Here is a 15,050-nt window from a genome sequence, read left to right as displayed (position 1 = left end):
TATTAGAGTGGGTTGCCATTCCCTTCTCCAGGGTTTTGTGTAGTGATTGCTTTTATTTGTTCTTTTTTTTGAAGTTTTAAAATGACAGATTCCATTTCATTAATAGTTGTAGGACGGTTCAAGGGATTAATATCCTATTGGGTGAGTCATGTAGTCTGTGCTTTTTGAATAAGTGTCCATTTCATCTAACTTGTCGGATTCATTGTGAATTTTTCTTATTGTACCCTTATTATCTTTATAATACCTGTCTTTAGTGGTCCCTCCTATTTAATTCTGGGTATTGTTAACTTGTATCTTCTCTCTTTTTCTTTTCAGTCCTGCTAGAGATTAGTTTTATGGAAGCCGTTTGTTTCATTGATTTTATCTGTTGTCTTCCTGTGTTCAATTTTATTAATTTCTTCTCATCTGTATTATTTCCTTCTGCTTGATTTGGAATTTATTTTACTTTTTTTTTTTTTTTAGAGGTTCTTGAGGTGGAAACTTTAATTGATTTGATATTTTTCCTCTTTTCTAATGTATGCATTTGGTACTATTTCCCTTTCAGCACTGCTTTAGTTATGCCCCACAGATTTTGATAGTTGTATTTTAATTTTTATTCAATTTGATGTATTTTTAAAACTTCCTTTATGACTTCCTCCTCCACCCATGGATTATTTAGAAGTGTGTTATTTAGTTCCAGAGATCAAATTGCCAAAATCCACTGGATCATGGAAAAAGCAAAAGAGTTCCAGAAAAACATCTATTTCTGCTTTATTGACTATGCCAAAGCCTTTGACTGTGTGGATCACAATAAACTGTGGAAAATTCTGAAAGAGATGGGAATACCAGACCACCTGATCTGCCTCTTGAGAAATTTGTATGCAGGTCAGGAAGGAACAGTTAGAACTGGACATGGAACAACAGACTGGTTCCAAATAGGAAAAGGAGTACGTCAAGGCTGTATATTGTCACCCTGCTTATTTAACTTATATGCAGAGTACATCATGAGAAACGCTGGACTGGAAGAAACACAAACTGGAATTAAGATTGCCGGGAGAAATATCAATCACCTCAGATATGCAGATGACACCACCCTTATGGCAGAAAGTGAAGAGGAACTAAAAAGCCTCTTGATGAAGGTGAAAGCGGAGAGTGAAAAAGTTGGCTTAAAGCTCAACATTCAGAAAACGAAGATCATGGCATCCGGTCCCATCACTTCATGGCAAATAGATGGGGAAACAGTGGAAACAGTGTCCGACTTTATTTTTCTGGGCTCCAAAATCACTGCAGATGGTAACTGCAGCCATGAAATTAAAAGACGCTTACTCCTTGGAAGGAAAGTTATGACCAACCTAGATAGCATATTCAAAAGCAGAGACATTACTTTGCCAACAAAGGTTCGTCTAGTCAAGGCTATGGTTTTTCCTGTGGTCATGTATGGATGTGAGAGTTGGACTGTGAAGAAGGCTGAGCGCCGAAGAATTGATGCTCTTGAACTGTGGTGTTGGAGAAGACTCTTGAGAGTCCCTTGGACTGCAAGGAGATCCAACCAGTCCATTCTGAAGGAGATCAGCCCTGGGATTTCTTTGGAAGGAATGATGCTAAAGCTGAAACTCCAGTACTTTGGCCACCTCATGTGAAGTGTTGACTCATTGGAAAAGACTCTGATGCTGGGAGGGATTGGGGGCAAGAGGAGAAGGGGACGACAGAGGATGAGATGGCTGGATGGCATCACTGACTCGATGGTCATGAGTCTGAGTGAACTCCGGGAGTTGGTGATGGACAGGGAGGCCTGGCGTGCTGCGATTCATGGGGTCGCAAAGAGTCGGACACGACTGAGCGACTGATCTGATCTGATTTAGTTTCTAAGTGTTTGGAGATTTCCCTGTTATCTTCTGTCGTTGATTTATAATTTGAGTCCATTGTGGTTGGAGAACATACTGAGTATAATTTCAGTTCTTTTAAATTTGTTGAGGTTTGTTTTATGGCTCAGGGGATAGTCTATTTCAGTTAGCTGTCTCTCCCCCTTTCAGAGTCCTATGCTTGTTTTATGGATAATGTTCATGGTCTTAGCTGTATTTAGCAGGAAGAATAAGGAAAAATACATTCTTCTTCCTTTACTTTTTAAAAAATAAACAAGGCATTTTTGTTTTTCCCTTTTTTCCTTGTTTTTCCTGTTTTGCCCTTCCTCCTACTTCTCTTCTCTTGCTCCACATCTTCTTTTTCTTTGTCATTTCCTTTTTTCCTCTTTCTCCCTTTTCCTTTGTACAGAGAATATGTGTGTTTGGACCATGGACTCCAGAGCAAAACCCCTGGGTTAAATACCTAGTTTCCACCCACGTGACTCAACCTCTCAGGGGCTCCGCTTCCTCATCTGTAAAATGGGCACAATCTTTGTACCCTATTCATAGGTTGTTGTAAGGATTCGATGATGTAATAAACATCACAGGCTTAGGCTGTTGCCCGATTAATCATAAATTCTTAATTCGGGTTTACTATGCATGTTCTTGCTGTTTACTTTTCTAAGCAACAGGCCAGAGGAGACTGCAGGCACAGTGGCATGGGGTGGAGGGTTCAGGTTGCCATGGCAATGAGAGGACAAGAGGGCTGAACTTCTTTATCCTCATGGTGCTTCAGATACAATTATGCTAAAATGTGGACAGAAGAAATGTATCATTTGGTTGATTCTGAGCACCCGCTCTTTGTTCCAGTCCCCAGGGACCAAGTGGGTCTTTGTCACTTGGAAGACCCAAGGGGATGGAAGGAGCAGGGTCCTTCCTGTGAAGGGATGTGGTATTAACATTACAGTTGTTGGTGGGAGGGATGTGGAAGGAAGTGTTGAAAGCCAAGTATCTTTCTTTGTTCTTTCTCTCCAAAGGTATTGCTGACTACATAACTCGGTGCAAACAGGCCATTGGGAAATTTGAGTCCCTTGTCCACCAGATTCATAAGAATGCAGATGACATTTCTTCCAGACTTACTTTGATAGAGTCCATAAATCTCTTTAAATATCCAGCACCTAAAAGTGAGGACGAACTCCCAGGTAGATCTGGCTTCTTTTTTCTTTTGATTATGGGAGGAAAAGTCTCTTGGTCATGACTGTGCACACACACACACATTTTATTCCACAAATGGAATAAAACCATGCCTCACGATCTCAGGCAGTTACTTGAAAACATAATGGGTTATTCTTACTCTTTGTCACGTTTTATGTATTGCTTAGTTTTACAGATTCCTGAGTCTATGAAGATTAATGGTTCTTTTGTCAATAACTCTGTAACAGGAAGGTGAACTGTGTTTTTTTTAATTTTATTTTATTTTTAAACTTTACATAATTGTATTAGTTTTGCCAAATATCAAAATGAATCCGCCACAGGTATACATGTGTTCCCCATCCTGAACCCTCCTCCCTTCTCCCTCCCCATACCATCCCTCTGGGTCGTCCCAGTGCTTGTTCAAATGGTATTTTAAATGTTCTTGGACTTAGTCAACAAGGAATTCAGGACTAGTTAACAAGCATTTCAAGGCAAGCAAGATTGCCCAAAGACATAGCATGCACAATCAGCATTCAACCCCATGTGGTCATGTATTTTTTGCTTTGGATGTGTCTTGCTTTGGATGGTGTTGACTTGTTTTCTGCTTTTGGTCAAGATTAGAGGTTGCTTTTGTATTTGCGAGATGTACAGCTCATGTTTGGGTTGCTTTTTGAGTAATGTCCTTTCCCGTGTCCATGAAGAGCTTTAACAGATGTCTTCCGCTGCAGGCGTCAAGGAGTTCTTTGAACACATTGAACGAGAACGGGCCAAGGACGTGGACCACATGGTCAGGTGGTATCTTGCCATTGGGCCTCTTCTGACAAAAGTTGAGGGGCTGGTCATCCACACCAACACGGGCAAGGCCCCCAAGCTGGCCTCCTACTATGAATACTGGGAAAATAGAATCTACGAGGTCCTGACAAAGCTCATCCTGAAGTGAGTTAATCTTCGTATTACATGTTGTAAAGGCAGTGTGTGTGGGGAATTCCTTGGCAGTCCGGTGGTTAGGACTCTGTGCTGTCAGATCTACTTCACTCTGCTGAGTCCTGAGTCTGTTTTATTGACCCCTCCTAGGAATCTGCAGTCTTTTAATTCTTTAGTCCTTGGAAACGTCCCTTTGTTCCAAACGGAAACCATCTTGACGGCGCCAGAGATCATTCTGCATCCCAATGCAAATGAGATTGACAAAATGTGTGTTCACTGTGTCCGAAACTGTGTGGAGATGACCAAGGTAAGGGCGGGAGTGTGTGTTATTTCCCGGGTGGTCCCTGGTTGCAGAGAGTTAGGCCCACCAGCTGTGGACAGCACGTGACCCAGAGTTGCCGAACGCAGGTCTTACTGCTCGATTCTCAAGAGCTAAAGAGGCAAGGTTGGTGAAAAGCAACGTTTGTTTTATTTTGGATGCTGGTAATAGGGATGAGGGGTGAGTGGCGGAGGGTGGACGCCTGTCCAAAGGCCTAACGCCCCTCCCCAATGACAACCAGTGGGCAAAGAACTTTTATGGGCCGCGGCGGCGGAGCCCGAGCGGGTCTCGGGAGGTGGTGGTGAGCGCCGCGAGGGGTGACGGGGGCCGAAGTCGGTGCCCCCTGGCTCAGTCACGGTGTCCCTCTCTCACTGACTCCCCCCGCCCCACCTCCTTCCACCACGGCCGCTCCGCCTCAGATCCGGCGGCTTCTTAGGCAGGGCGGCGGTGGACGGGGCGCGTCTCCTCCCGCGGCCGCCGGCCTGATAAATGAGGGACTTCGGTTTTGGGGTAAAAAAAAAAAAAAAAAGAACTTTTATGGACAGAGGGAGGGGGCTCCATGCAGAAACAGCACAGTCAGTTCTGACAGTCATTTTGAAATTGTCTTTGGTGGTCTGGCTAGTGTCATCTTGATTGTTTTAAGTATAGTTAATCTTCAGTTCCACGGTCAGTTTGTTCCCGTTTCCTCGAGGCCGGTTCTCAGAATTGTGGCATCTCATGTCACGGCTACAGTCTGGTCATCATGTTGTTAATTTCTTCCACCTGGTGGGGGTTTCATTATCTATAAGACAGCTCACAAAATTGTTGTTCAGTAGCACAGTCATGTCCAACTCTTTGCGACCCCATGGACTGCAGCACGCCAGACTTCCCTGTCCTTCACTATCTTCTGGAGTTTGCTCAGACTCATGTCCATTGAGTTGATGATGCCATCCAGCCATCTCATCCTCTGTCACCCCCTTCTCCTCCTGCCCTCAATCTTTCCCAGCATCAGAGGCTTTTCCAATGAGTCGGCTGTTCCCATCAGGTGGCCAAAGTATTGGAGCTTCAGCTTCAGCATCCAGAGAGTACTCAGGGTTGATTTCCTTTAGGACTGACTGGTTTGATCTCCTTGCAGTCTGAGGGACTCTCAAAGGTCTTCTCCAGCACCACAGTTCAAAAGCATCAGTTCTTTGATGCTCAGCCTTCTTTATGGTCCAACTCTCACATCTGTACATGGCTACTGGAAAAACCATAATTTTTAACGAACTGGACCTTTTTTGGCAAAGTGATGTCTTTGCTTTTTAATACTCTGTCTAGATTTGCATCTTTTAATTTCATGGCTGCAGTGATTTTGGAGCCCAAGAAAAGAAAATTTGTCACTGCTTCTACTTTTTCCCCATCTATTTGCCATGAAGTGATGGGACCAGATGCCATGATGTTAGTTTTTTGAATGTTGAGTTTCAAGCCAGCTTTGTCACTCTCCTCTTTCACCTTCATCAAGAGGCTCTTTAGTTCCTCTTTACTTTCTACCATTAGAGAGGTATCATCTGCATATCTGAGGCTGTTGATATTTCTCCCAGCATTCTTCATTCCAGCTTGTGATTCACCCAGTCCAGCATTTCACATGATGTACTCTGCATATAAGTTAAATAAGCAGGGGGATGGTATATAGCCTTGACATACTCCTTTCCCAATTTTGAACCAATACGGTTTTAATTGTTGCTTCTTGACCCTCATACTGGTTTCTTAGAAGACAAGTAAGGTGGTCTGGTACTCTCATCTCTTTAAGAATTTTCCACAGTTTGTTGTGATCTGCATAGTCAAAGGCTTTAGTGGTCAATGAAACAGAAGTAGGTGTTTTTCTGAAATTCCCTTGCTTTCTCTATGGTCCAACCAATGTTGGCAATTTGGTCTCTGGTTCCTCTGCCTTTTCTAAACCCACCTATACATCTGGAACTTCTTGGTTCACTTACTACTGAAGCCTAGCTTGAAGGATTTTGAACAGGACCTTACTAGCATGTGAAATGAGCACAGTTGTACAGTTCAGTTAGTTCAGTTCAGTTACTTAGTCATGTTTGACTCTTTGCGACCCTGTGGACTGCAGCATGCCAGGCTTCCCTGTCCATCACCAACTCCCAGAGCTTGCTTAAACTCATGTCCATCAAGTGAGTGGTGCCATCCAACCATCTCATCCTCTATTGTTCCCTTCTCTTTCTGCCTTCAATCTTTCCCAGCATCAGGGTCTTTTCCAATGAATCAGTTCTTCACATCAGGTGGCCAGAGTATTGGAGCTTCAGCTTTAGTATCTGTCCTTCCAATGAATATTCAGGACTGATTTCCTTTAGGACTGACAGGTTGGATCTCCTTGAAGTCCAAGGGACTCTCAAAAGTCTTCTCTAACACCACAGTTCAAAAGAATCAATTCTTCAGTGCTCAACTTTCTTTATGGTCCAACTCTCACATCCATACATGACTACTGGAAAAACCATAGCTTTGACTAGACGGACCTTTGTTGGCAAAGTGATGTCTCTGCTTTTTAATATGCTGTCTAAGTTGGTCATAGCTTTTCTTCCAACGAACAAGTGTCTTTTCTTGCTTCATGGCCACAGTCACCATCTGCAATGATTTTGGAGCCCTCCCAAAATAAAGTCTCTCACTGCATCCATTGTTTCCCCATCTATTTGCCATGAAGTGTTGGAACTGGATGCCATGATCTTAGTTTTCTGAATGGTGAATTTTAAGCCAGGTTTTTCACCTCTTTCACTTTCATTAAGAGGCTCTTTAGTTCTTTGTTTTCTGCCGTAAAGGTGGTGTCATCTGCATATCTGGGGTTAATGCTGTTTCTCTGGGCAATCTTGATTCCAGCTTATGCTTCATCCAACCCGACATTTTGCATGATGTACTCTGCATATAAGTTAAATAAGCAGAGTGAAAATACACAGCCTTGATGTACTCCTTTCCCAATTTGGAACCAGTCTCTTGTTTCATGTCCAGTTTTACTGTTGCTTCTTTGGACACTTTCTCACTTGGGAGGCTCATCTTCTGGTGTCATATCATTTTACCTGTTCATACTGTCCATGGTTCCTTACTAGCAAGACTTATTGCTGAATATGATATGTACTGTTTTGTGTGCTGTGCTTAGTCGTTCAGTCGTGTCTGACTCTTTTCGACCCCATGGATTGCAGCCCGCCAGGCTCCTTTGTCCATGGAGATTCTCCAGGCAAGAATACTGGAGTGGGTTGCCATGCCTTCCTGTAGGGGATCTTCCCAACCCAGGGATCAAACATAGGTCTCCCACATTGTGGGAAGATTCTTTACTGTCTGAGCCACCAGGAAAGCCCATGAATACTGGAATGGGTAGCCTATCCCTTCTCCAGGGGATCTTCCCTAACTAGGAATCGAACTGGAGTCTCCTGAATTGCAGTCAGATTCTTTACCAGCTGAGCTACCAGAGAAGCCTATGACATGTACAAAGGGAGCAAAATAGATACTAAAGGATTGTCTTCCCCCCCCGCCCCACCCTGATTCTTATTTTGTCAGCATTTTGTTCGCTGGATGAACGGCAGCTGCATAGAATGCCCCCCACAGAAAGGAGAGGAGGAAGAACTTGTTACCATCAGCTTTTACAATGATATCTCTCAGAACCCTCAGATAATTGAGCAGGCTGTTATGATCCCCCAAAACGTCCACAGGATTCTGGTCAGTCTTATGAAGTACCTGCAGAAATGGAAGCGCTACCGACCTCTCTGGAAACTGGACAAAGCCATTGTGATGGAGAAATTTGCTGCTAAGAAGCCTCCCTGTGTTGCCTATGATGAGAAGTTGCAGTTCTACGCCAGGATCGCCTCTGAAGTGATGCACCACCTCTTGATCAAGGATGAGCATTGCATCCGCCTTCAGCTCGGACCCCTGGCTAACACCGTGCAGGAAAATGCCAAGTCCTGGGTGGTTTCGCTCGGGAGACTCCTCAATGACTCAGCCAGAGAGGAACTCAATAACCTGCACGAAGAGATAGAGGTAGTGGATCCCAGGACTTCTCTGAAAGTCCAGTGCACTATGCATTGTGGGACAGAGCCCCAGGGTTTCTCTAAAACTGCTTTTATTTCAAGGAAGTCAGGGCTTCAGGGCACTGTATTTTTCCCCCCTGTGCTTATTTAGTTTCCTTTGAACTTTCTTTTATAGTCCCTGAACAAAAACCTGAAGAAGAGCCCCAGTACCCTCGAGGATCTCAAGTTTGTGCTTGCAACCATCGCAGAAATCCGAAGTAAATCTTTAGTCATGGAACTCAGATACCGGGACGTGCAGGAGAGGTACCGCACCATGGCGATGTACGGGCTCTATGTAAGTGAACTCTTTTCTGTATTTCTTTCCCTTTTTCTTTACTCGCTGTTCTCTTTATTTATTTATTTTTTGGCTATGCTGGGTCTTCATTGCTGCAAGGGCTTTTCCTAGTGGTGGCAGGCAGGGGCTACTCTCTAGCTGCGGTGCTTGAGCTTCTCATTGTGGCGGCTTCTCTTGTTGCAGAGCACAGGCTCTAGGGCTTGCGGGCTTCAACAGCTGTGGCATGTGGGTTCAGCAGCCGCGGCTCCCAGGCTCACTAGCTGTGGTGCACGGGCTTAGTTGCCCCTTGGCACATGGGATCTTCCCAGACCAGGGATCAAACTGTTGTCTCCGGCATTGGCAGGTGGATTCTTTACCACTGAGTCACCAAGGAAGCCCCGAAGCCCCTTTCTTTTTTCTTGATGTTAATTTTCTTTAATAAATCAAGGGCTATTGCAAAAATGAAAAAAGTGGAGGAGAGAGATAAGACAATAAGGGAAACTGGTAGAAGATGACAGTGCAGTTGTCTTTAAGTTTGTTAAACATGGGTTTCAAAGACCTTCAGAAGGCCCATGGATGAGTTTGAGAGTTGAGGGTTTCAATTTCCTTGAAATTATATGTGAAATTTTGCATGCCACCCATCACATGATACACAAAAAGGAGTCCACTGGAAAAACAAAGTAGAAGGGAGAAACAAGTAGCTGTTATAAGCCAGCATTTGCATAAAATCTGTATTTCAACATTTTCATCACTTGAGTGCTTTTATCGCCCAACTGCCCCTTAGCCTTGCCTGCAAGCTAGAGAGTCTCTAATCAGAAAATGGGCAGTGAGGACTTCCCTGGTGGTCCAGTGGTTAAGAATCTGCCTTTCAGTGCAGGGGACACAGATTCCATCCCTGGTCAGGGAACTAAGATCCCACATGCCCTGGGGCAACTAAGCCCATGCCCCGTAACTACTGAGGCTGGACACAGCAAGGAAGATCCCCCGTGCTGCAACTAAGACCCAATGCAACCAAAAATAAACAAATGACTTAAAAAAAAAGAAAATGCACAGTAGTGGTGATCACTTCGTAATGTATAGAATAATGAATGCCTATGTGTGCACCTGAAACTAACATAATACCGTAGGCCAATTATACTTCAGTAAAAAATAATAAACACAAGAAGAGGAACTTTTCCTTAAAAACTGTCCATTTATCCTGAGATACAGTTTCTATAAAAAGGGCAGGTTAAATCCTTGATTCTTGACCTGTATTTACATGTTTTCAGAATTATAATTTGGTTCCCTAGCACCCTCCAAGGGAAAAAGAAAATTGTAGAGTGTGCAAAATTTATATTTTTATAATTAAAGTCAAAATGTTCAATTCTGTCTCTTGTTCTCTTTATTAAGTAAAATCATTTAAGGTTCTGTATCTTAGAGCTCCATTACTATCTGCTTATATTGTCTGTGTGTCTCTTGATTTCCTCCAAGTCATTCATATCCTTTTCATTCTGTTATTTCTGATTGAGTTCTGGACATCATTTATGAAAAGTTGTAAAGAGAATCAGAGGCCTCTCTCATGATGCTATGTTTCATCAGAAGAGATTTATTTTTGCTTCTGACAGCACAGCTGGGTGTGTTAATGGGTCAAGATAACCTTATTCAAATCAGATGAAGTTGATTTGAAGCTCAGTTTTACTTTATGAATGACTTATCTCTCTAGGTTATCTCTCTAGGTTATCTCTCTCTCTACCTACCTCTGTTATCTATCTCTTTTAAAAATTACATTCTTCTGATTTTTATTTGGATTATAAATATCTTTGTATAATTCACAACATCTGTTCAAATGGCCTATTCTACTGTTACCCAGATGCAGAAATCCCAGGACAGTAGCCTTGACCAGAAATTTCAGTTCCAAGCCTGCTTGTCATTTATTATTTGTCCTTTTTTTTTTTTTTTAAAGCCTTCTGATGCAGAGAAAGAACTGGTTGACAACATTGAGAGCATGTGGTCAAACCTTTTCAATGATTCGTTGACTGTGGAGCATGCTCTGGGAGGCATAAAGAGAATGTTCACAGAGGTACCTTTAAATGTTTCACCTTCTGAATATAGATGTTGAAAAATACCCAGTGGGCTCAATTAACGCAACCCTGCTTTCCTCAGCTTACTCGAGGTGAAATACTAAACTACAGACAGCAGATAGAGGATTTTGCAAAACGGTTTTATCGTGAAGGCCCTGGTTCTGTAGGTGAAGATCTTGACAGAGGTAAGGATATCCACATTGGTCTTACTGGGGCATTTGAAGACATTCTGCTTAAGAATTTTGTGAGGAGATTGGATGGAGTGGTGGTTTGCAAGCTTGCCTGTACACTGGGTTCCTCTGGGGATCTCTAAAGATCTCTGCTCCCTGGGGACCAGGTTCACATAGTCTGATTCCACTGATCTCAAGGGTGGTTTGGACATCAAGATTTAAAACATTTTTTAATTTATATATTATTATTTTCTAATTTTTATCTGCAGGTGAGTTTTCTCTAGTTACAGCAAGTGAGGGCTCCTCTTGTTGAGGAGCTTGGGCTTCTTGTTGTGGGGGCTCCTCTTGGTGAGGAGCTCAGGCTCCAGGTGTACCAGCTTCAGTGGTTGCGGCCCATGGGCTTAGCTGCTCTGGAGCCTGTGGGATCTTCCTGGACCAGGGATCGAACCTGTGTCCCCTCCATTGGCAGGTGGATTTTCAACCACTGGACCGCCAGGGAAGCCCCTGGACGTCAAAGTTTTTAAAAGCTCCCATGGGGATTCTAATCTGCAGCCCAAGTTGAGACCACTTAGAGCAAGAATGCTTAGGAGACAGAAATTTCTCACTGGAGGAGCTTGCAGTAACTGGTTTTAGTTAGAATGATGGAGAGATAAAGTCTGGTCATTCTACATTTGTCTTCCCAACTGGCTTTTATGGCTGACGTGATAATTTTGCATATTGTTCATGATTTCTTATTCAATTTTGTATACCTTAAGATTGTATGTATTCCAACACTTGCCTGCCTGCTTGTGAATTTATACAAGCATCCTATGCTAACAAATCACTTCTTATGTATCAAAAAAAGTATGTATTTAAAAAGAACTTATTTACAAAACAGAATCACAGACTTTGAAAACACACTTATGGTTACCAAAAGGGAAAGGCGGTCAGGGGAGGGAGAAATTAGGAGTTTGGGGTTGTATTCACTACTATACATACAATAGATAATCAACAAGGACCTACTGTATAGCACAGAGAACTCTACTCCATACTCTGTGGTAACCTATATGGGAAAAGAATCTGAAAAAGGATAGATACATGTGTAACTGCATCATTCTGCTATGCACTGAAGGTCACACAACATTGTAAATCGACTATGTTGTTGTTGGTCACTAAGTCGTGTCTGACTCTCTTGCTACCCCATGGACTGTAGCCCACCAGGCTCCTCTGTCCATGGGATTCTCCGGGAAAGAATACAGGAGTAAGTTGTCATTTTCTTCTCCAGGGGATCCTCCCAACTTAGGGACTGAACTCGAGTCTCCTGCATTAGCAGGTGAATTCTTCACTGCTAAGTATAAATTTATTTATTTACTTATTTATTAGGAGTAGAACTTTTAGCCACTTTTGATAAAGAGCTGATGAAACATGAAAAGAACCGTCAGGAGCTGGCTAATGCTGAGAAGCTTTTTGATCTTCCAATCACAATGTACCCAGAGCTGCTCAAAGTGCAGAAGGAAATGAGCGGACTGAAGGTGATTTACGAGCTCTATGAAGAACTGAAGGTAAGCATCCACCTGCAGATTTGGTCTCCATGGAAGGAATGTGGCTCAGTGGACTTTGAGGTCATAGTCATAAAGAGCCTGGGGCAGAGTTCAGAGAAACTCGCACTTTAGATCTTGGGAGGAGGTGATGGGGGGTGACTGCTAATGGGTACGAGGTTTCCATCTGGGGTGTGGAGAGAATTCTGGAACCTCATGGGTGTGTGATGGCTGCCTAACACTATGAATGTCCTGCTTTCCACTGTACATATTTCTGGTAGAAAGCAGGTCAATGGTTACCTAGAGGTGGGGTGGAAGGAGAGGGGTGGGAGGGGGTGATTACAGAGTGGCAGGAGGAGACCACTGAGGGGGATGGTGATGGATACGTTCATTATCTAGATGGAGCTGATGGTGTCACAGATGTGCACACATCAGTTGTACACTCGAAATACATGCAGCTTTATTGTACACCAGCAAACTCTCCATAAAGCTTCAGAAAAACAGAGAGAATGGGGAGAAAGGCGTTAGAAACGCCAAGTATAGACGATGTTTCCAGTGAGTCTTGTTACAAAGAGAAGCAGAGAAACGAGGACTGGTGGGTGAAGGGGATGTGAGGTCAAAATAATTAAAACATTTTTCTCATTTATTTATTTTTTGGCTGCCTTGAGTCTTTGTTGCTGTGCACAGGCTTTCTCTAGTGTCTCTAGAGAAGGAACAGACAGACTCAAGAGGGAAAGGAGGAGGGTGGGGTGAATTGGGAGACTGGGATTGACATATATACACTGGTGATACTATGTATAAATCAGAAAACTAATGAGAATGTTCGGTGCAGCACAGGGAACTCTACTCAGTGCTCTGTGGTGACCTAAATGGGAAAGAAATCCATAAGAGAGGGGATGCTGCTGCTAAGTCACTTCAGTCGTGTCCGACTCTGTGCGACCCCATAGATGGCAGCCCACCAGGCTCCCCCATCCCTGGGGTTCTTCAGGCAAGAACACTGGAGTGGGTTGCCATTTCCTTCTCCAATTCGTGAAAGTGAAAAGTGAAAGTGAAAGTGAAGTCACTCAGTCGTGTCTGACTCTTAGCGACCCCATGGACTGCAGCCTACCAGGCTCCTCCGTCCATGGGATTTTCCAGGCGAGAGTACTGAGTGGGGTGCCATTGATGTATATATATAGCTGATTCACTTTACTGTACAGTGAAACTAACACAACTAAACAACACAACTAACACACAAATATAACATGACATACACATCATAAAGTAACTATACGCCCATAAAAATTAAAAAAAGAAATCACCGGACACATATTACATGAATTAACATAATTTCCTGTCAAGCATGTTTCATGATTCAAGCAACTCTGTCGAGCCTGGATGTCACAGGTTGCAAATGCCAACCACCCAAGATGGTAAATTGTATGTAAGACACTACTTTTTACATTCAGTCTCAGGGAGCTACAGCACAAAGTCTTTTCTTTATGATAACTAAGCAGGAGTATCTAAGTTGCTGGTATTTTGTAACCTTAGCTTCTTTTGTCAGAAAAGGACAGCGCTTGAATGAAGTGCATATTTTAAGGCCCCCGTGATTCCTTGAGTTAAAAACACTGATTTCTGACATCCTGCTTTTCTGTTTTCCTTGAAAGAAAGGCATATTTTTGGATCCCACACATTCTCAGATACAGCCTTATTTTTGTGCAAGAATACTGGAGTGGGTTGCCATTTCCTTCTCCAGGGGATCTTCCCCACCCATGGATTGAACCTGCGTCTCCTGCATTGACAGGTGGATTCTTTACCACTGAGCCACCAGGCAAGCCTCCTGTTGTGGGGAAATGGATGTTAATATTTGGAGAGAAACGAGCATGCCAAGGGTTAAGAATGTGCTCTCCCTTCCAACCACCTTTGAGTTTCCAGACCAGTCTTGTTGATGGGACTATTTCTTGTTCATTTCCAGGTTGCAAAGGAAGAATGGTCTCAGACACTCTGGATCAACCTGAATGTTCAGTTTCTCCAGGAAGGAATTGAAAGTTTTCTCAGGTCCCTCAGAAAGCTGCCCCGTCAGGTCCGAAATTTATCGGTGGCCTACCACTTGGAATCGAAAATGAAGGCATTCAAAGACTCAATTCCTTTACTTCTTGACTTGAAGCATGAGGCTCTAAGAGACAGGTTGGTGGAGGAGCTTTTACTTTGAGATATGTCTTTGCTCAGATCTGATGACAAAGAACAAGATTCCAGCAGCAATGCAGGGCTGGAAATATACAAGTAATATTTCTCTATATAATATTGCTTCCGTGTAAAGTTCCCATTAAATTATCAACCACAGGGATTCTTCTATATCAACTCCCACGCTAGACCTGGGATGAGAGAGAGAAAAACTGGATTCTCCTTCCTGACCATCTCTTTGTACGACAAAACCTAGTGATTCTATGCTTACTGCCTATATGCTGGGTACCTGGCTTTCTGCCCGTCCAGTGCCGCGTTTAGCTGCCTTGTTACGTTCATTCCATATACATCAGACCTTAAATGTGGGCAAATGTGAACCTTCAGAGGAGGCCAGGTTGGGTTAAGAGCAGCGCAGCTTGGTGCTCTGTCTTGTTCCTTCTGTTTGACGTAGCTGCTTTTCTTTATCGTGCTGTGTTTTTTTCACAATGCTTGAAACATCTGACGGTTATTTAATTTGTAGATTTGTTGTATCGATCACTGCCTGTCTCCCCAAGTTGGTAGAAGTGTTCCCGAGGGCAGGGGCC

The 15,050-nt window shown here is 43.3% G+C and overlaps 1 protein-coding gene across 1 annotated transcript in view; it reads left to right on the top strand.

Moving 5' to 3' along the window:
- DNAH10 (dynein, axonemal, heavy chain 10) overlaps window positions 1–15,050 on the top strand; it is a 158,629-nt gene that overhangs the window by 39,277 nt on the left and 104,302 nt on the right. Inside the window, exons 17-25 of the mRNA XM_010841412.1 lie at window positions 2,858–3,022; window positions 3,743–3,950; window positions 4,089–4,245; window positions 7,777–8,253; window positions 8,419–8,577; window positions 10,499–10,615; window positions 10,699–10,801; window positions 12,149–12,327; window positions 14,258–14,469. Of these exons, the coding sequence (XP_010839714.1) occupies window positions 2,858–3,022; window positions 3,743–3,950; window positions 4,089–4,245; window positions 7,777–8,253; window positions 8,419–8,577; window positions 10,499–10,615; window positions 10,699–10,801; window positions 12,149–12,327; window positions 14,258–14,469 (1,777 nt within the window). The remainder of the gene's footprint in view (window positions 1–2,857; window positions 3,023–3,742; window positions 3,951–4,088; window positions 4,246–7,776; window positions 8,254–8,418; window positions 8,578–10,498; window positions 10,616–10,698; window positions 10,802–12,148; window positions 12,328–14,257; window positions 14,470–15,050) is intronic.

This window comes from Bison bison, unplaced genomic scaffold (assembly GCF_000754665.1).
Source record: "Bison bison bison isolate TAMUID 2011002044 unplaced genomic scaffold, Bison_UMD1.0 scf7180017864160, whole genome shotgun sequence".
NCBI classification, from domain to species: Eukaryota; Metazoa; Chordata; class Mammalia; order Artiodactyla; family Bovidae; genus Bison; species Bison bison.
This window is presented reverse-complemented; position numbering and strand designations above follow the sequence as displayed.